This window comes from Lontra canadensis, unplaced genomic scaffold (assembly GCF_010015895.1).
Source record: "Lontra canadensis isolate GAN:19392208 unplaced genomic scaffold, GSC_riverotter_1.0 scaffold230, whole genome shotgun sequence".
Classification (NCBI taxonomy): domain Eukaryota; kingdom Metazoa; phylum Chordata; class Mammalia; order Carnivora; family Mustelidae; genus Lontra; species Lontra canadensis.
This window is the reverse complement of record NW_022631224.1, coordinates 361727-381664: the sequence shown is the minus strand read 5'-3', so window position 1 is coordinate 381664 and position 19938 is coordinate 361727. Positions and strand designations below refer to the sequence as shown.

General features: G+C 50.1%; 2 protein-coding genes across 4 annotated transcripts; both read left to right on the top strand.

Annotated features, from left to right (window-relative positions):
• The first annotated feature begins 859 nt into the window (after positions 1-859).
• Positions 860-6411, top strand: USF1 (upstream transcription factor 1). Of its 3 annotated transcripts, XM_032849479.1 has the most exons (12): positions 860-1008; positions 1459-1749; positions 2827-2918; positions 3304-3353; positions 3516-3631; positions 3974-4075; positions 4315-4510; positions 4752-4839; positions 4975-5033; positions 5155-5249; positions 5495-5623; positions 5798-6411. In XM_032849479.1, the coding sequence occupies exons 3-12, from the start codon at positions 2911-2913 to the stop codon at positions 5885-5887; spliced, it is 933 nt and encodes a 310-aa protein (XP_032705370.1). In that variant the 5' UTR covers positions 860-1008; positions 1459-1749; positions 2827-2910; the 3' UTR covers positions 5888-6411. The 3 variants fall into 3 exon arrangements, with proteins under 3 accessions (XP_032705370.1, XP_032705371.1, XP_032705372.1); XM_032849480.1 differs by lacking the exon at positions 860-1008 and having other exon boundaries at positions 1368-1749; XM_032849481.1 differs by lacking the exons at positions 860-1008; positions 1459-1749; positions 2827-2918; positions 3304-3353 and having other exon boundaries at positions 3516-3600.
• A 430-nt stretch (positions 6412-6841) lies between these two features.
• TSTD1 (thiosulfate sulfurtransferase like domain containing 1) lies at positions 6842-8179 on the top strand. The gene is made up of 3 exons (XM_032849482.1): positions 6842-6919; positions 7729-7891; positions 7979-8179. The coding sequence occupies exons 1-3, from the start codon at positions 6844-6846 to the stop codon at positions 8028-8030; spliced, it is 291 nt and encodes a 96-aa protein (XP_032705373.1). The 5' UTR covers positions 6842-6843; the 3' UTR covers positions 8031-8179.
• Positions 8180-19938: the final 11759 nt, after the last annotated feature.

Here is a 19938-nt window from a genome sequence, read left to right as displayed (position 1 = left end):
AAACGTCCTTTCGCAGTTGTTTGGGTGCTCTTCCTCTGTCGTTGTCATGGAGACCTGTGGCTAGAAACTAGAGCTAGGTTCATGGTGGCCAGGAAACGAGGAAGAGAAACTTGGATTTACATAATGCTCGTTCTCTATCAGCACAGGCTGCGTATTCTACGAGCAAACAATCTATGCTCTTGATTTTAGTTACTCCATGTAACAATTCCGCAAGGCTGGTACCGGGATCTCCATTTTCCAGATAGGAGACCTGTACAGTGAGGTCAGTTAGGAAGGCTGATTAAGTCCAAGGCTTGCCAGAGAGCTCAGCGGTAAGAAGTGAGAGCGGCAGGTTTGAGATCCGAGTGCGTCTGGCTCCAGAGGCTAAACTCTTCTCATCATCCATTACGGCTAAGTCTCAACCGAGAAGATTGGGAATCAAGGTCCTTCTCACAGCGACTGAAAGCCTCGCAAAAACTGGAAGCTCTGGGGGTCTTCGGGTAGTAACTGCTGACGCTAGTACAAAAGAGCGTAGGCAGAACCGTCCTCCTCTCCAGTGGACGCCAAAACAGGGTCCTGATCCAAGATGGCCTCCCATGTAGCCCTTGTTAAACATGGCGCCTCCGTCCGACATCCTTCCCTCGATCCGAACCAGCCTCGCTCCCTTCTACCACTAAAAACGCCTTGTTCGGCAGGAAGAGGGTAGCACACATTAGTCGTCTTTCTTTCTTGCCGAAAGTGACGAAGTCTTCAATGTCATTCTCGAGGGATCCCAGGAAGTTCCTTCTTCTCCGCCCCGGCAGCATCCCCACCCATCGGCATCTTTTCGCCTCATCAGGCGGGAAGGACCGGAAGTGGGGCAGCTCAGAGGCTGAGGAGGCTGGGCGGGTCCAGAGAGATACTTCCGCCCCTCACCAACATGGCCGCAGGCCGGGAGTGCGCATGAGCAGCTGTCCATGGAGAGCTCTCCGAGCCCGGGAGAGGCAGAGCTCGGTCAGGGGAGATCCGCGGCCTCGGCGGCCTCGGCCGGTGAGTTCGGGCCCGGACGCGAGTCGGGGATCCGGAGGCTGGGTGGGCCGGTGGGCAGGGCAGCCTTGATTCCGCTGCCGTTTTCAGGCGGCGGACCTCCCGGGGAGGAAGCCTTTGTTTTGAGGGAGGGGGCCGTGCCCGCTCCTCGCTCGCCCGCCCCCCTTTGTGGGCCGAGCGCTCTCCCCGCCCCCGAGCGTGCGCGTCCCCGCCCTCCTGCGCTGCCAGCCGCCGGCCGGGACCGCGGGCCCGCCGAGCCCCGCGCCCGTTCCTGCCCGCCGAGCGCAGCGCGGGGTCGCGGGGCGAGCGCGGCGGCCGCCTGGGCTCCCGGGCTCGCGGGCTCGCGGGCTCGCGCCTGCCGGCCACGGGGCCTGCGGGGAGCCGCCGCCCGCGCGGGCACGGTCGGGGCGCCGGGCTTCTTGGGGACTTGGTGATCTTCCCCTTTGTGTCCAGACTTAGCAGGGGCTCTCGCCGGGCCCTCCCGGCCCGAGCGCGCACGCCACAACTGCCCGGCCGCGTTTCCGTGTCGCATCCCCTAACGCTCAGGAAATGCTGCCGGATGTCCAACTAAGATTTGAATAAGCGGCCTGACCCGGTTGCTGGGCGTCCTCCGAGGCCGCCCCTGGCTGACAGCTGTGGGCGATAGAGACGCCTCCGGTGCCCGGCCGTCTCCCCTCGCCTCCTCCCGCGGTCAGCGCAAAAGCCTCGGAGGGCCGCTTCCTCCGGCGGTTGGAGGATGGACAGGTAGGTGGTACTTCCCCTGAGGGACTGGGATCTTCTGGCAGCGTGACTTCCTCCGGACAGTTTCACTTTCAGTTCTTTTTCTTTTTTTCTTTTTTGTTTTTGTTTTCTGGGTTTTGGTTTTTTGTTTGCTTGCTTGCTTGTTTGTTTTGGTCAACGCTTTCCTTCGATGTGGACTTTCCAGGGCCCATCCGTTGAAGATTTGCCTTAGATAGGAAAGGTTTCGGGGACCTTCTGGGTGGAGACTACACCAAAATCTTACCGTTCGTGCGGGGATAAATTTGTTCCTTTGTACAGGGTAGCTGTATCTTTTCTGGAGGCATCTGTCTCAGCTCATTGTTTTTTCCTGCCCTCTTGGCTGGGTGTCAGGGTCCTAAGGCGGGCACCGTGCAAATGAGTTCCTTTTCCATTGTCTCTCCTTCCGAACCTTGAACCTGGAGTTTTTTCCCTTCTTGCTGAGGTTCAGTTGACTTGGAGTTGTCATGGCAACATTTTAGCAACTGTGTAGTTCTAGGGGAAGGCTTGGTGAAGAAAATAGAAGGAGCTTGCAAATGACACACTTGGACTTTAGGGTGTCTAACAAATGACATAAATCCAGACACTCCAAAGCAGGAGCCCAAGGGGCCAAGTAGAATGAGGCCCAAGGGGCCAACTATGTTCTTTATGGTTCAGGGAGGTTTCCCCTTCCTAGGTGTGAGAACAGAAATTTTTGGGTCCTGTATGTGGCTCAGAAGCTCAAAGAAGCCCCAGCGTCCAGTGGCCCTGGTTTTTGATAGTGGTGGTCTAAACATGGTGTATCGTGATAACTTTAGTCATGGTCCATCTAGAAATATGTTGTTCCTCCATCTTTAAGTATAAAGACCGTGACTTGAAGCGATAATGGAGGGCTGAGAAACACTGTAGGGTTGCTTTTTCAACCACCATACCCCACCTCTCAGCATCAGAATGGAGGAAACCGACTGTCCTCTGTAGATTGATTGCATTATGTACTTGGCTGAGTCTTCCTGGAGCCCAGCTTCTTGAAACAGAGAGACTATTCAGTTTCCCGGACTCAGCTGCAAACTCCCTGGTTTCTGTCAGGACTTAGCACTCAGGCCTGTGAGGCAGGAGATTCGAAGACTCCAAAGAAGGACCGGCTCCTCGGATGTGCCGCCTTATAGAGAGATGAAGGGGTGAGTGAAGAAGCGGCGGGCGGGAGATGGGAGGCGCGGGAGGAGGCAGAACGGCTAAGAGCGCTGGCTCTGGAGTCGGGCAGACCTAGAATCTGATCTCAGCCCCGTCCCTGACCAGCTGCCTGGTCTGGTGTCTCATCCACAGAAGGCGAGTAGCGCTGCTTGCCCCACTGTGCCGTTCTGAGTGCTGAATAATAACGCGTGTGAAGTGCTTAGCTCAGTGCTGTGCCCGCAGTAAACACTCCGTAAATACCAGCTGTTGTTGTTCTAACCTAACCCGGCGTCTGTCGGGAATGCCATTGAGTCTGGAAGCCGTATGTTACTGGGTCAGTGAACGTTTTCTTCCCTTCTTGCCTCCTTCTTTCGTTTGTCCCGTCACAAACAGGCAGCAGAAAACAGCTGAAGCGGAAGAGGGGACAGTGCAAATTCAGGAGGGTGAGTGGTTGAAACAGACCTGAGCCCAGGAGCCCAGCTTGGCCTCTCCCCATCCCCCATGGGCGCAGCTGCCATGCACCCTGGTCCTTCTGAGTGACATGCAGGTGGGAAGGGGGAGAAAGGCAGTAAGTCGCAGGCTTCTTCCTTGCTCGTCTAACTCAGGTGCAGTGGCAACTGGGGAGGACCCCACCAGCGTGGCTATTGCCAGCATCCAGTCAGCTGCCACCTTCCCTGACCCCAACGTCAAGTACGTCTTCCGAACTGAGAATGGGGGCCAGGTAAGGGAGGGGGCCAGCTGCCTGCAGGTGTTACCGGGGGTTGGGGTTGAGGGAGGTGATGAGCCTGTCGGGGGAGACCTGGCTTGGAGGAGGCGGTGACCACGGGGACGCCTGCAGGGTGGGAGGGAGGGGCTGGGCGGAGGAGGTTTGGAGTAGAGGTCCGAATGGGGTGGAGGCTTGGCCAAAACCTCTGGGGACAGAAGGGGGAATGGCTGAAGCTTTGTCCCTGAAGCACTCTTATTTCAGGGCTCTGTCCGAGAGAAGCTTTATGAGAGGCCTGGGGCCCCCAGCATTGACTCCTGTATTCTCTCTCCCCAATTTCCCATTTCCTCCTGCTTCTAGGTGATGTACAGGGTGATCCAGGTGTCTGAGGGGCAGCTGGATGGCCAGACTGAAGGGACTGGCGCCATCAGTGGCTATCCTGCCACTCAGTCCATGACCCAGGTATGGGGGCCTGGGCTGGTGAGGGGACTGGAGCTCCGAGGGGTAAGGTGAAGCCAAACCTGTGAGATTGGGGCGGGGCTGGAGGTGGCGAGGCATCTGGGGCTGCCTTGTCCCAAGGCACCAGGTTTTCCCTTTCTGGATGTTTCTCCCTCCTTCCCTCCAGGGATAGAAGCTTCAGGGTAGCTCAGTGGGAAGCACCTGACGGACACTGGACTCCATTCTGTTGTTCCCTTCCCCAGGCGGTGATCCAGGGTGCATTCACCAGTGATGATGCTGTTGACGCAGAGGGGACGGCTGCCGAGACGCACTACACTTACTTCCCCAGCACTGCAGTGGGGGATGGGGCAGGGGGTACCACATCGGGGAGTACAGCAGCTGTTGTTACTACCCAAGGCTCGGAGGCCCTGCTGGGGCAGGCGACCCCTCCCGGCACCGGTGAGCTACACGGGGCTGCCGACTGGAGGGGCTAGAATTGGGGGTGGGCCTTTCCTGGGACCCCTTAATGCTCACCGAGACCTGGGCAGGCAGTGAGTCTGGGGCTGCCCTTCCAGCAGGAGGAAGGATCCTAGGAGGAAGGATCCCTCCAGAGGAGGATCCTAGCTAGGACCTTGGCCTCAGAGCTTGATGCGGTTCCTAAGTCCCACATCCTGACACAGCCTAACCTCCACCTTCACAGGCCAATTCTTTGTGATGATGTCACCCCAAGAAGTGTTGCAAGGAGGAAGCCAGCGCTCCATTGCGCCCAGGACGCACCCTTATTCCCCGTGAGTAGCCCCCGCTCCTTCTCCGTTGCCGTGGTGGTCTCAGTCCCTACCAACTCCTGTGTCATTCCTGACCCCAACCTCTAATCTTATGTTTTGTCCTTCCCTTACTCTGGCCACCCTGGGGTTTGTCATCAGGAAGTCAGAAGCTCCCAGGACAACTCGGGATGAGAAACGCAGGGCTCAGCACAATGAAGGTGGGTACTAGTTGGTGGGGTTGGGGACAGCCGTGGTGTCTGAGCAGGAGGGCTCAGGTAGCTCGACGGAGCCTGTGGTGAGTTCTCACTGAGTCACCTTGTCCTCCCTTTTGCCCCCCAGTTGAACGCCGCCGCCGAGACAAGATTAACAACTGGATTGTGCAGTTGTCCAAGATCATCCCAGACTGCTCCATGGAGAGCACCAAATCTGGCCAGGTCATGGAAGGACCCTGGGAGTGGGCAGGATGCCTGACTTCTGTCTCCTGGTGGTGTTTCCAGACATGGTAGTGAGGGCACAGGGCAGGAATTCCTGCTGACCTTTCTCCAAGGTTCCTCTATCCTTATGAAACGTTCTGCCACTGTCCTTAGGGGAAAAGGAGGTCCAGAGTGTGAGTGTGCCACGGGAAGGCAAACCAGGTAGCACCTATTTTAATCCTCATTTCGCTTGCCTTTTCTTGCAGAGTAAAGGTGGAATTCTGTCCAAAGCCTGTGATTACATCCAGGAGCTTCGACAGAGCAACCACCGGTTGTCAGAAGAACTGCAGGGTCTTGACCAGCTGCAGCTGGACAACGACGTGCTTCGACAGCAGGTCAGACCCCTCCCCAAGTCCATGGCCAGCGAGCTGCTGTGGGACACCTGCCTCTGGTGTCCATAGAGAGGCCTTCATCTTTTTCCCCGTCACTAGCAGGGGTCTGGATCTGGTCCGGGATTTGGCTGGGCCAGTTTTTCTCCTCACTCTCCGTGGCCCCCTTTTCCATGTCAGGTGGAAGATCTGAAAAACAAGAACCTGCTGCTCCGAGCTCAGCTGCGGCACCACGGAGTCGAGGTCGTCATCAAGAATGACAGCAATTAACTGTGGGGATTTGGGGGATTTGGGTCCCGCCACCCCTTTCCGAGAACTGCACCTAGCCCAGGAGCAACAGGCTAACCCCGTGCCCCTTTCCTTCGCTGCCCGCTTCTGGCGGGGGCTCCGGGGGAGTTGAGACGGCAGGGCTTTGAACCCAGGCCCCAGACAGAGCTGCCTGCGCGGGTGTGAAACACACACGTGGGGGCACACTGACAGCCTGGCCCCGCCCGCCACATAGCCCCCCATCCCACCCCCGGGGCCCTTGTGCTCCCGCAGATGCATGTGCTGTCCCCGCGCTGGATACCGGACACACACGACGTGGGGGCTCGCCCTGTGCCTGCTGACAGTGCCCGCAGAGGGTCTCTGCCCACAAGCGATGCTCCGGCTTGCCCCAGGACTCAGGCGCTTCCACTTCCCCGGGAGCTCAGCTGTGCACTTGAGGACTCTGGGGATTAGGCTGTAGCCAGAAGTGGGGAACAGGCTGCTTAGCAGCGGCTGTTGGCCCAGGAAGAGAAGGTCGGCGGGCAAGCAGCCTGCGCAGAAGTCTCCAGAGCCAGGGAGAACAACAGACCGGGGCCCGTGTGGGGCCTTCCCCTCGTGGGGATGGATTTTCCTTTTCTTCCTTTCCTTTCTTCTTCTTCTTTTTTTTTTTTTTAAAGATAAAACATTCAGAGCCACTGTCATCCCTGGTTTTCGTCCTTTTGTGGGTCCCGGGGCTGGCGCGCGGGAGGCGCATTGTATTTTGCCCTGTAAGGGTTGGGCCGAGGTTAGGGTGGGGTGCTGCTCCTGTGGTCCTTACCCTGATTGCTGCGCCTGGGCCGGACCAGCGTATCGTTCGCCCCGCCCGCGCGGGGCAATCGCAAAAATGTCCCTGGCCCTCGGGTATCCGCGAACAGGTGCTGCGGGGGCGGGGCCGGGCCTCCATTTCCGGTTCCGGTCCCGGCTCGGGGAGGGCGGGGGAGATGCTGCGGGCACCGAGGGGGCGGCTCGGGGCCGCATTCCTGTGGCTCGCCGTGGCGGCGCGCACCATGGCTGGAGGTACCTGCGGGGACAAACCTGGGACCTCGTCCCGACCTACCTGCGGGCCCGCGGGAGGAGGTGCAGCGGCGGGGCGCGGCTCCGGGGTCCGCACGCCCGCGCACCCGGGCTGGGGCGCAGCCAGGTGGAGGGGCGCCGCGCAGCCGTGCCGGGCAGCCCGCTCCGCTCAGGGCTCTCGTGCCTCCTTCCTCAGCGCCCACGGTCTCGCTCCCTGAACTGCGTTCGCTCCTGGCCTCGGGCCAGGCCCGGCTCATCGATGTGAGATCTCGGGAGGAGGCGGCAGCGGGGACCATCCCGGGGGCGCTCAACATCCCGGGTATGGGACAGAGGGGACGCCCGCGCGGGTGGCCTAGAAGCCTTCCAGGAGGGGGCGTCTAGGGCGGCGTGGGCGAATGCGCGGTCCCGGGGGGCCCTGTATTCCTCTTAAGCCCCCCTACCCCAGCTTCCTGGAGAAGGGCTGGTGGGAGGCGAATCCTGGCAGCGGAACTGGCTCTTCCAGCTTGAGCGGGTAACAGGCGGCGAGGAAGGGGCGGACCCGCTTTTCTACCTTGACCTCCCCAAGATTGGGTACCCGCCCGCCGCTTCTCGCTGCTGGGGAGGGGGCTCCCGTTCAGCTGTTTGGCTGCCTTCCCGCGCAGGTGGGCCCGTCTGGTCCTGGAGGTTGGAGCGGAGTGGGAGTGGGCCTCCTAGGTTGTTTTGGGGCCTTCTTAAGATTTGTTGGGGCTGCAGGACCCAGTCCTTCCAGGCCGGGTCTGAACCTGATATCGCCCACTGCCGGCTCTCCTTTCTCTCCCCTCGACTCCTCCCAGTATCTGAGCTGGAAAGTGCCCTGCAGATGGAGCCCGCTGCTTTCCAGGCTTTGTATTCCGCCGAGAAGCCGAAGCTGGAAGAGGAGAACCTCATTTTCTTCTGTCAGATGGGCAGGCGGGGCTTGCAGGCCACGCAGCTGGCCCAAGGCCTTGGATACACAGGGTATGGGGAATGCGTCGGGTGCTAGCTGGACAGGGACTGGGGACGGCCTCCTAGACCAGTCTTTCCTCACCCGCTTTGTTTCCACAGGGCTCGAAACTACGCAGGAGCCTATAGAGAATGGTCCCAGAAAGAAGGTTAGGTAGAAGATGGCTTACTGATGGCCCCCTCTCCCCCACTCCCATGGCCCAAAACCCTAACCAAGGGTGGGGAAGGGGCAAACTTAGAATGGGCAGCTCCTTACAGCACTGAGCACGCAAGCATATCAAATAAAGATAATTTAATAAAAATACTGGAAGCACTGAATTTGTCAGGTGGATGCCAGATAGTCCTAATTTTGATCTGGACTTCGGTTCAGCCCTGGGTCCTTCTCCATTCATTTGTCCCCCACCCTGCACCCTCCACTCCCCATGCCCACCCAACGCTAGCAGTTTCCTGAGATGATGATTCTCTTTCTATAACAACTGTGTGTGTGTGTGTGTGTGTGTGTGTGTGTGTTTTAAAGATTTTATTTATTTGAGAGAGAGTGGGAGCACAGAGAGAGGGAGAAGCAGACTCCCCAGCGAGCAGAGGGCCTGATGTGGGGCTCGATCCCAGGACCCCGGGATCATGACCTGAGCTGAAGGCAAATGCTTCACTGGACTGGGCCACCCAGGCGCCCCTAGAACAATTGTTTTCAGCCCAGGATACACATCAGAATCACTTGGTACCTAAAAGCAAACAAATTAAAAAAAAAAAAATGTTTGGGCGCTATCGGAGATTTGGAATCTTGGGGGTGGGACCTGGGTGGTAGTGGTTTTGCGAGCCTTTGCAGTGAATGTGATGCGCCGTCTGGAGCCGAGCCCGCTGCTCCCGAGCTCAGCAGACAGGCCTCCGTCAGCCCTGCTTCCGTGCCGTTTGTGACAAATGGTCTCTGGCTGATTCTCTGCAAAAATGGCAGAACAGAGTGACAGACACTATATGTCCTTCAGATCCTAACATTTTTACTCTCTAGTCCTTTCTAGATGAGGTGTGCCTGCCCTTGCCCCAGACCTTCAGGTCCCTGGCCCCAACCTCACTTCACTGAGGGTTTGTCACTGGCTTGAGGAAACCAAAGGGCGGTGCCCAGCAGTGAGTGACGGATGTCACTCTGCATGGCCACAAGTGTGTCAAACATTGTTTGCAGGTGTGAGGAGGAGGACTCCGGCGCCACCAAAGACAGGCCCCAGTTTCTATCAATGTTGTTCTTTGATCCAGCACTGGGTTGAACAAAACTGATAGAGTGAGAAAGCTTGCTGACAGACATTCAACACTACGAAGCTGGCATATAACTTCCCTCGAGCGTGCAGCACAATTCCATGCATGTCTTCCCAGACCTTTCATGTATTTTCACATCAGAGCTCTGGCTTCCTCGGTTTGGTATTTGAAGCTTTTATTCCTTGAGGTGCTTGGCTGGCTGGGTCTGTAAAGCATGCTGCTCTTGATCTGCGGGTTGTAAGTTCGAGCTCCATGTTTGGTGTAGAGACTACTTTCAAATAAAAAATATAAATGAATAAAATTCTATTCCTTTATTTCTGGAAGAGAAAGTTGGGTTACAGATGGGTCCAATTTTCTGAATTTTCAAGTTTCTGGAGAAATCCCTTTGGACATAGCCTGCCTTCCTTGCCTTTCTCTCCCCTTCTGCCTCTTGGGCTGGAGGACCCAGGCCCCCCTACGACTTTTACATCAAAGCCTCACAGCCCACCCTGCACTACCATAAAATCTGCCGTTCCGTCTGGGCTCTCCAGCTTCTCATGGCTCTCCCTTCCTCTCCCGGGGCGAACCACAGCACGTTACCATCTGAACTTAGGTGGGTAGTGTTGGGTCTGCAGAGAAATTGAAATAAGGGAGTCTAGGCCAAGGTTTGGCAAAAGGTATCTGTTCTTCCTTCCTTGAATACCCACATCCCTTTGGCTCTCAGACTGGTTGGAAGGTTTTCCTGGGGTCTAGTTTCCCTCTTTGTTTGCATCTTAACTATTCTGGTCTCTTCCCTCCCCTTCTCAAATATTATAATTGGATTATAGTCTCTCTCTCTCTTTCTTGAAGTGTATTTTTCCTACAATAAAATGCAGTTAAGTGTTCAGTTCATTGAGTTTTGACAATTGTATGCTCACTTGTAACAACTATCCTGATAAGATCTAGGACACAGAAAACCCCAGAATTTTTCTGGAGCCCCCTTCCACTTCCATTCTTAATTTTTTCTTCCTTCTTTCCTTCCTTCCATCCTTCCTTCCTTCCTTCCTTCCTTTCTTTTTTAAGATTTTATTCATTTGAGAGAGAAAGAACAATCTTGGGGGAGGAGCAGAGGCAGAGGGAGGAGCAAACTCCCCACTGAGCAGGGAGCATGATACGGGGCTCCATCCCAGGACCCCAGGTTTATGACCTGAAACGAAGCAGATGCTGAACCACTTGAGCCACCCAGGTGCCCCATCCTTGATCTGTTCTATCTTCTATCACCATAAACTAGATTTTTAGCTCCCATTCCAGCCTGCCAACCTACATGATTTGAATTCTTCTGTTTAGCCAGTGAGGGTCAGAGAGGGTCTTGGAGGTAAACCGAGCTGGCCTGCCACAGGACCGATCGTGCCCTCTGGCTTGATCATCGATGTTAAGAGAACATTCCTTTCTCCCTCATTAACTGTTTCGCTCATAATCTTGATCGGCTGTTCCAACCCATTACTTTGCCTTGTAAAGTTCTTCCCTTTCGTCATTAACTATTTTGGCAGGTGAGCCTGGGGGGCTGGGGTGTACCAGCTCTCCGTCCCCTTGCCTTCTCTGCCTTTCTTTCCAGACCACACCGAGCTCTTCCCTCTCACCAGACTTTGTCTGCCCCTACCCATGTCCTATCCACCACCTGACATTTTTGTTGTTAACCCCTTCCAGCTGACTGGAGCTCCTTCAAGGCAGGAACCAGCTAGCAGTCCCTGACCTGCAGAGCCCCACAGGAACAACACAGATTCTCAGTAGGCTCTTGACGAGCCTTACCAGCCTGCCAACTTCCAGAATCTTCCAATTTCAGCCTTTTTGAAACATTGCCACCTGAACAATCTTAAAATAACATTTTTGGGTGCCTGGCTGGCTCAGTCAGCAGAGCATGAGACTCCTGATCTCAGAGTGGTGAGTTCGAGACCAGCAAGAGGCATAGAGCTTACTTAAAAAGAGAATTGATTTCTTGGGGTGCCTGGCTGGCTCAGTCAGTGGGACATGTGGCTCTCGAGCTCAGGGTTGTGAGTTTGGGCACCACACTGGGTGTAGAGATAACTTAAAAATCTTAAAAAAAATAAAATTTAAAAATAACATTTTTATCTTCTGGTTGGAGTTGATAATTTATAATAAGTCCTTGTTGCCTAGTGGCTCAGGCACATGACTTGGCCTGGTCTTTTCAGCAATCAGTAGCTGGAATCTGGCATCACCCTGCCTATCCAGACTTCTCGTTCTGCACCTGCCACCACCACTTAGTGGCCTAAGTAGACTTGACTCCCTCCTGACCCTGGCATTTGCTCACCATTTCCCCTGTTTGGGAAGCTTGCAGTCCCTTTTGTTATTATTCTGAATTTCATAAGAATTAGAAGAATGTATTTGGCAGGACACTTGCTGTCCTCATCCAGAGGGCTTTAAAACTGAAGGAAAAGGGAGAAAAATAACCAGATAATATTATATAACTGGATTCCATGAAGGACACGAAAACTGGGAGAATGGGATATGGTACAAACTTAGGATGCTGTCTTGTAACTTCAATGGCTCTCTGCCTTTGCTGATTTCCATTTTGTATGGCTGACAACTCCACCAGAACCTGGCTTATAGGAGTTACTTCTAAGGGTAGCATGCAATTATGTAACAAGCAAAGGCTACATAGTGGCCACCGCCAGTTACTTTTTAGCTATTCCAACTCTCACTTTCTTTATCTGCAAAATAGGCGTTAAAAGACATCTCTTTGGATAGTTGTGGAAGTTTATTAGGACAATATATATAAAGTACGTGCCATGTAGAACATGGGGATTTAGAGACATATACAGACGAATAATAAACACAAAAAGGTATATAAAATAGCAAAGGTATTTTGATACTTGGTGGAAGGGAGCTTGTGACAGGCTGCAGAAATGTATGTCACAGTACAGAGAAAATATATGTAATAGAAGAGCCAGATATAAGTGTGCAGCTGGATGGATTTTTACAATGTGGACGTACTCATTTAGCTGCCACTGTGGTCAGAAAACTTACATTGTATGCACGGATTTAGACTCTGTGGCAACTTGCTTTTTGGCCAATTGTACAGTCAATTTTTGTGTATGTTCCATGAACACTTGAAAAGAGGGTATATTCTATAGTTTTGGGCTACAGTGTTCTCTAAATGTCAGTCAGGTCCAGTTAATTAATTATGTTGTTCACATCTATACCTCCCTGTAGAATTTTCTTGGCTGCTTGTTCTCTCCGCTTCTTACAGAGATATGTTTAAATCTGTCACCATGATAGGGATTTGTCTATTTCTCCATTTAGTTCTCTGATCTCTATTTGGAGACTGTGTTAATAGATTGTACACATTTAGAACTGTAACACTTCTGTCTTAATGGATCCTTTCCTCATTATGTCCTCTTCACCTCACCCCAAAGTCTGTTTTGTCTGATACTAGGCCAAGTACACCAGCTTCATTCTGGTCAGTGCTTACATGGGACTTATATTCATGTCTCCTGGGATTCCTATTAACCAAAGAAGAGAAACTAAGCACAGTTAGACACAAGAAGTGGACTATAGGAAAGCAGATTTTTAAGATTGAAAGGAAATGTAAGCAAACTCATGACTAGAGACTCTAAAGAGAAACTGAGTCAAGAAAGTTGGGTTGTTGGGGTGCCTGGCTGGCTCAGTTGGTGGAGCCGGTGGCTCTCGATCTCAGGGTTATGGGTTTGAGCCCCACATTGGGTATAGAGATGACTTAAAAATAAAATCTTAAGGGGCGCCTGGGTGGCTCAGCGGGTTAAAGCCTCTGCCTTCGGCTCAGGTCATGATCCCAGGGTCCTGGGATCGAGCCCCACTTTGGGCTCTCTGCTTGGCGGGGAGCCTGCTTCCCCCCCGCCCCTCTCTGCCTGTCTCTCTGCCTACTTGTGATCTCTGTCTGTCAAATAAATAAATAAAATCTTAAAAAAATAAAATAAAATAAAATCTTAAAAAAAAAAAAAGTTGAGTTGTCAGATTTCCCAGTGGGATATCCTTCCCACTCATGCATTCTGCTCTCATTCCCATTCCTGATCATTCCGCAACCTATCAAGTCATCCGATCCATTGACCTTATCAAAATTTTGCCATTTGTTATTTTACTTATTCTTTTGTTTTCCTCCTAATCCAGTAGATTCTATGTGTGGTTCATCATTATCTCATTCCTTTGCATAACTAGGAATAAACTTATCAAGAAAGTTCAAGGGGCACCTGGGTGACTCAGTCAATTAATTTGATTTCAGCTCAGGTCACTGAGCCACCCAGGCATCCCTGAATTAAAAATTTAAAGTAAAAATGGAAACTATCCAGAATTCTTTCATACTGTTCTGCATATTTGAACGTTGTAAAGGGAGTAGATCTTAAAAATCCTCATCACAGGGCGCCTGGGTGGCTCAGTGGGTTAAAGCCTCTGCCTTCGTCTCAGGTCATGATCCCAGGGTCCTGGGATCGAGCCCCACATTGGGCTCTCTGCTCGGCGGGGAGCCTGCTTCCCTCTCTCTCTCTGCCTGCCTCTCTGCCTACTTGTGATCTCTGTCTGTGAAATAAATAAATAAATAATCTTAAAAAAAATCCTCATCACAAGAAAAAGAAAATTCGTAACTACGTATGGTAACAGATATTAACTAGATTGGAGGTCATTTCATACTATATACAAATATGGAATCATTGTTATACATCTGAAACTAACATTATATGTCAAGTTTATCTCAAAGAAATTAATACACAAAGAATCCTTTCATTATCTTAAAGTGGGAAGATATTTTTAACTTTGAGTCAAAATTTAGAAGCCATTGGGGCGCCTGGGTGGCTCAGTGGGTTAAAGCCTCTGCCTTCGGCTCAGGTCATGATCCCAGGTCCTGGGATCGAGCCCCGCATCAGGCTCTTTGCTCAGTGGGGAGCTTGCTTCCTCCTCTCTCTCTGCCTGCCTCTCTGACTACTTTGTAATCTCTGTCTATCAAATAAATAAATAAAATCTTAAAAAAAAATTTAGAAACCATTAAAGGAAAGACTGATCAAGGGCTGCCTGGGTGGCTGTCGTTAAGCGTCTGCCTTCTGCTCAGGTCGTGGTCCTAGGGTGCTTGGATTGAGCCCCACATTGGGCTCTCTGCTCCGTGAGAGGCCTACTCTCTCTCCCACTCCCCTTGCTTGTGTTCCCTCTCTTGCTGTCTCACTATCAAATAAATGAATAAAATCTTTAGAAGAAAAGAAAAAAGCAAGCAAGAAAGAAAAAAGAAAACACAGATAAAGTACGAAACAAGCAACCGAAAGCCTTCTGCCTGGCTGGCAAAGATAGACAAACATCACACAAATTGAGTCAAAAGACAAACAGCCAACTGGGGGAAAAATCAACTCAGAGTGTATACAAAGGTCTAATTCCTGAACGTGTAAAGAACCCTTACAAATGGATTAGAAAAAGACTACCCCAATAAAAAATGAGCAAAACAGGGGGCGCCTGGGTGGTTCAGTGGGTTAAGCCACTGCCTTCAGCTCAGGTCATGATCTCAAGGTCCTGGGATCGAGTCCCGCATCGGGCTCTCTGCTCAGCGGGAAGCCTGCTTCCCTCTCTCTCTCTCTCTCTGCCTGCCTCTCTGTCTACTTGTGATCTCTCTCTGTCAAATCAATAAATAAAATATTTAAAAAAAAATGAGCAAAACATGTGAAGAGACAGTTCACAGAATACACAGAACTCTTAAAGTTAGCGGACACTCAGTTTGAGATACACAAATTAAAACTAAATGGAGGTTTTAATTCACATTAATCAGATTAACAAAAATGCAAATGTTTGATAAAGCCCTCTTTTGCAAGACTATGGCAGAATAGATACACTAATAGATTACGTAACTATAAATGGGTGCAAACTGTAGGGAGCACTTTTTGTCAATATCTTCATATACCTTTGACCAAGCCAGTGTTCGCATTTCCGGAGATTTATCCTACAAACAAGCTTCCACCCCCGTGGAATGATACCCGTGCATGTTTACTCATTTCATTACCCACGTTAGCAAAAGGCTGGAAGTAATCCAGATGCCTCTAAGTTAAAACTGGCTAAATAAACATCGTAAGCATACAACAGAGTATTATGTAACTGGAGAAAAGAATGAGGAAGCTCTCCCTGTACTCGGGAAGAATCTTCAAGATGTGTTGTTACAGGGGCGCCTGGGTGGCTCAGTGGGTTAAAGCCTCTGCCTTTGGCTCAGGTCATGATCCCAGGGTCCTGGGATGAGCCCCGCATGGGGGTCTCTGTTCCTGCTTCCTCCTCTCTCTCTCTGCCTGCCTCTCTGCCTACTTGTGATCTCTGTCTATCAAATGAATAAATAAAATCTTTTAAAAAAAATGTGCTGTTACATGATAAAAAACACACTATGCTATCTTTTGTGTAAAAAAAAAGTAAGATAATATGGAGATGTGTGTACCTATATCCACACATTTATTTATTTATTTACATATTTACTTATTTATTTGCTTACTTATTTATAATTGCTTCTGTTTAGCAAAAAGAAAGCCTGGAAAGATAGAGAACTAGTAAGAACTAGTAAGAGATGCAAACCTCCTTGGCTTCCTTGCTCTTTTCCCCATCCACTCACTTAGGAAAAACCCAACTATGGTCCAACCCAACTAACCACGTACTCTTTCCCTGCAGTCAAACGGCTAGAGTAAAATTCACATCAATTTGGTGTTTCTTCAAGTTTATGTTCTAAATATTAGTAGGCGATTAACACTGCTCCATTGCTCGCCAGTACTAAGACACCCTTTCCTAGTGTGGTCAGTTCCTGTCTCCACTTTATTTTTAAAAAAATAAAGATTTTATTCATTTATTTGACAGACAGAGATCACAAGGAGGCAGAGAGGCAGGCAGGGGCAGGGGGAGGTTGGGGGGAAGAAGGCTCCCCACTGAGCAGAGAGCCCTACTTGGGGCTGATCCCAGGACTCTGAGATTATGACCTGAGCCAAAGGCAGAGGATTGCTCCCTCAGGGCTGGTTCTCCTTCTTATCTCCTCCCAAAACAAAATGCTCCAGTCTCCTAACACCAGCATGTTCTTAGATCTGCAGTTGGGCTTAGCACATTGAAGCCTCAATGCTATCTTCTTTGTACTTTGATACCTTTCACTGGAAAATGAGTTTCGCCTGCCCACCATGGCCATCTGCATCTGCTTCCTGTCATCATGTCACTTCCTACGAGTCTACAGAGGATCTTCTGCCCTTCTCCTACTGCGTCACTTTGTGGGCTGGTGCTCACCGCATCTGTCACAGAAAGTCTGGCAGGTTCTAGGAACGCTCACCATAACTGTGGGAGTGTGGTGGCCCAGAACGCTCCCTGCCCTCCCCCGTTAGATATCTTGAATTTCCTTTTTCCTCTGCACTCTTTGTGAATGATTTGCCTTATACTCCACGGAGTACAGAAATCAATCAGCTTCCCATGAACAAAAGAACCACCTGTACCAAGCATTTCCCTCTTGTTATGAAGGATGGTTAGCTCTGCTCCCTCTTAATACTTTTTTTTTTTTAAGATTTTATTTACTTATTTGACAGACATCACAAGTAGGCAAAGACATAGACAGAGAGAGAGAGGAGGAAGCAGGCTCCCCACCGAGCAGAGAGCCCGATGCGGGGCTCGATCCCAGGACCCCGGGGATCGTGACCTGAGCCAAAGGCAGAGGCTTTAACCCACTGAGCCTTTAACCCACTGAGCCACCCAGGCGCCCCTCCCTCTTAATACTCAACTTGAGCATCTTACCTCCTTTCTCCTCAAGAAGTTGGTACTGCAACTGTCTCCTCTTTCTCCTACAGCCTGGATTTTTTTTTTTTTTTCTTTCTGCTGGATCATTGCTATTTGCATACAGTGTTTCCATGCAAACAGAATGCTTCCTCTGACTTCCTCCACCCGCCCTGCAGGTGGCTGCTCCTTTTCTCTGTTGCCCTCCCACCAAGATCTGGGTTCAACTGTTTGTAGTCACTGTCTTTATTTCCTTAATTTACATTCTCTCCTTAGCCTACTCCGTGCAGGTTTTATTGCCCACCCCACTACTTCATTGAAACTTCTTTCAAGATGACCTGTGAATGACACACGGGCATTAGTCATTAGATATCGGTGAGGGCGGGAAGGGCTGTGCCTTTGGGCTAGATGCCTCTCTTTAGTGAAGACAACTCCCAAAGAAGACAACAACTGGGGCAGTCAGTCCTTATTCCTGAAGGGAAGGATGTCACTACCTGTGTTGGTACGTGCACAAAACTTTACTTTTCAAAAAAAAAGATAAAGGGTTTTTAAAAAATATGTCAAGGTGAAGGGAAAATGGAAGAGCACAGTCAGGAGAGCCGGATGAAGTCAGGATAAAGCCAGATGGAGTCAGGAATGCATATCAATTTTGGACTTGAATTGCGGATTTGGATTTGGTTTTCCTAGAGACCAAAGCAAAATGACTTAACAGGATTGCTTGTAAAACTCAAGGTGTCCCCAAGACATATATATGACAGAAACGTGGCATCTCTCAACAGGAACATCTGGGAGTATTAGTACCTGGAATGCTGTTAGTGTACTGTGCCAGCCTGGAAGGAGGTCACTTCTGGATTCTGTTTTCAACTAGGACCTTGTTCAGTATTTTTATTAACCTATTAGATTATGCCATAGCAAGCATGTTTACGAAGCTTGCATATAACAGAATTTCAGGTGCCACAACTAATGTATTGGGTCACAGAATCAAGATTTATATTTAATAATCTCTTCCAGAATTTCCTATTTTGCAGGCAAACTCACCAGTCTGAAAATTACAAAATCTGTTCCTTTTAAAAAAGTCTATGGGGGCAGTGGATGCCTCACTTGGTTAAGTGTCTGCGTTCAGTTCATGTCATGATCCCAGGATCCTGGGATTGAGCCCCATTTCAGGCTCCCACCTCAGTGGGGTGTCTGCTTCTCTCTCTCCCTCTGCCCTTCCTCCAGCTGGTGTTCTCTCTCAAATAAATAAATAAAAGCTTAAAAAAAAAAGACTATAAGATTGTGTCTCATTTGGATTGCTCCCTCCCAAAAGGAATGAAAAAAACACTACAAGAAACAAATATCTGGGGCTCATTGGGTTAAAGCCTCTGCCTTTGGCTCAGGTCATGATCCCGGGGTCCTGGGATCAAGCCCAGCATCGGGCTCTCTGCTCGGTGGGGAGCCTGCTTCCTCCTCTCTTTATGTCTTTGCCTACTTGTGATCTCTGTCAAATTAAAAAAAAAAAAAAAAGAAACAAATGTCAATGACAATGAGATTTATGAACTTATTATTTATGTAAGCAACTTTATGGGAAAAGGAACCTGGAGAATATCAAATCATTTGCACGCTCCAAAATTACTTTCATGCTTTATACTTATACACAAGTATTTGTATAGAAATAACGAGGATATATACTATTTGTATTTACTTTTTTCATTTAATTTTAATCATTGACAGTACTTTTTTTTTCAAAGATTTTATTTATTTATTTGACAGAGAAAGGTCACAAGTAGGCAGAGAGGCAGGCAGAGAGAGAGAGAGAGAGAAGCAGGCTTCCTGCTGAGCAAAGAGCTCCATGTGCGGCTCGATCCCAGGACCCTGAGACCATGACCTGAGCCAAAGGCAGTGGCTTAACCCACTGAGCCACCCAGGCGCCCCCCATTGACAGTACTTTTATGTCTACTTTTCTTAATATTTCATTTTCAAAGCAAAAAAAAAAAAAAAAAAGAAATTGAATAAGGTTAAAAGCAAATGTACTTTAGTTAAGGAACAACAGCACTTGTTCTCCCTTTCCCACTCCCCCTGCTTGTGTTCCCTCTCTCACAATCTCTCTCTGTCAAAAAAATACATAAAATCTTAAAAAAAAAAAAAAAAAGAAACAACTGCCCAAGTATAGGGTGTGGAAGACCTGACTTAGTAGTAGTCCAAGAGAAAATAATTATTTTCACTTGTGGCTTTTAGTTTGCCACAAGTTGACTGTCGATAACTCAGTGGTATGATAGGGTTATTATAATTGTGACCGCATTCTCTTGCTGTAAGTACAAGTGATGGAAACAGCCATCATGGCAGGGCTTAAAATGGACCATGTGCTGCGCTGAGCATATTATATATGTTATATTATTTAATCCTTGTTTTGCTGGAAGGTATTACTATCATAGCTACTTTCGGGATGCAGAAATTTTCAGAGATGTGAGCTGGCCGAAGTCTAGCTAGAAGCTGGGGACTGGATTTGAATTGAGATCTGTCCCTCTCAGGGAGAGGTGGTTTCTCCAGTGCCTGGCTCAGATCTTGGTAGAGTAAAAAACAAGAGATTATCTACAGACCCATCGGGGTTGGGGCGTGATGGGGGTAGGGGGGTTGGGGGAGTGGGGGTGAGCGGGAGACTTCTGAAACCATACCAAATGAAAACTCTTTGAAGGATTTAAAGATGTTTAGCTTGGAGAAGGAAAAACTTAGAAGGCTCATAAAAGAATCTTAAAATATTTGAAGGAAGGGCTGTCATTGGCAAAGAATAATGAGATGATTTCGTCTAACTCCAGAGAGCAGAGGCTGGAAGTTACTAGGAAGCAGATTCCAGAAAGGACATTTTAAATTTTTTTTTTTTTTTAAGATTTTATTTATTTATGAGAGAGAGAGAGCGAGCACAGGCAGACAGAATGGCAGGCAGAGGCAGAGGGAGAAGCAGGCTCCCCGCAGAGCAAGGAGCCCGATGTGGGACTCGATCCCAGGACGCCGGGATCATGACCTGAGCCGAAGGCAGCTGCTTAACCAACTGAGCCACCCAGGTGTCCCCAGAAAGGACATTTTAACAGTTAAAAGAGTTGTACTGGGGCACCTGGATGGCTCAGTGG

Bases quoted from the DNA above. Each gene is read 5' to 3' on its own strand.
- USF1 (XM_032849479.1), top strand. The intron at 3,354-3,515 runs GTGAGTGGTTGA...CGTCTAACTCAG, and splicing joins GACAGTGCAAATTCAGGAGG to GTGCAGTGGCAACTGGGGAG. The intron at 3,632-3,973 runs GTAAGGGAGGGG...TCCTGCTTCTAG, and splicing joins GAACTGAGAATGGGGGCCAG to GTGATGTACAGGGTGATCCA.
- TSTD1 (XM_032849482.1), top strand. From the start codon at position 6,844: ATGCTGCGGGCACCGAGGGGGCGGCTCGGGGCCGCATTCCTGTGGCTC. The intron at 6,920-7,728 runs GTACCTGCGGGG...GACTCCTCCCAG, and splicing joins GGCGCGCACCATGGCTGGAG to TATCTGAGCTGGAAAGTGCC. The intron at 7,892-7,978 runs GTATGGGGAATG...TTGTTTCCACAG, and splicing joins CAAGGCCTTGGATACACAGG to GGCTCGAAACTACGCAGGAG.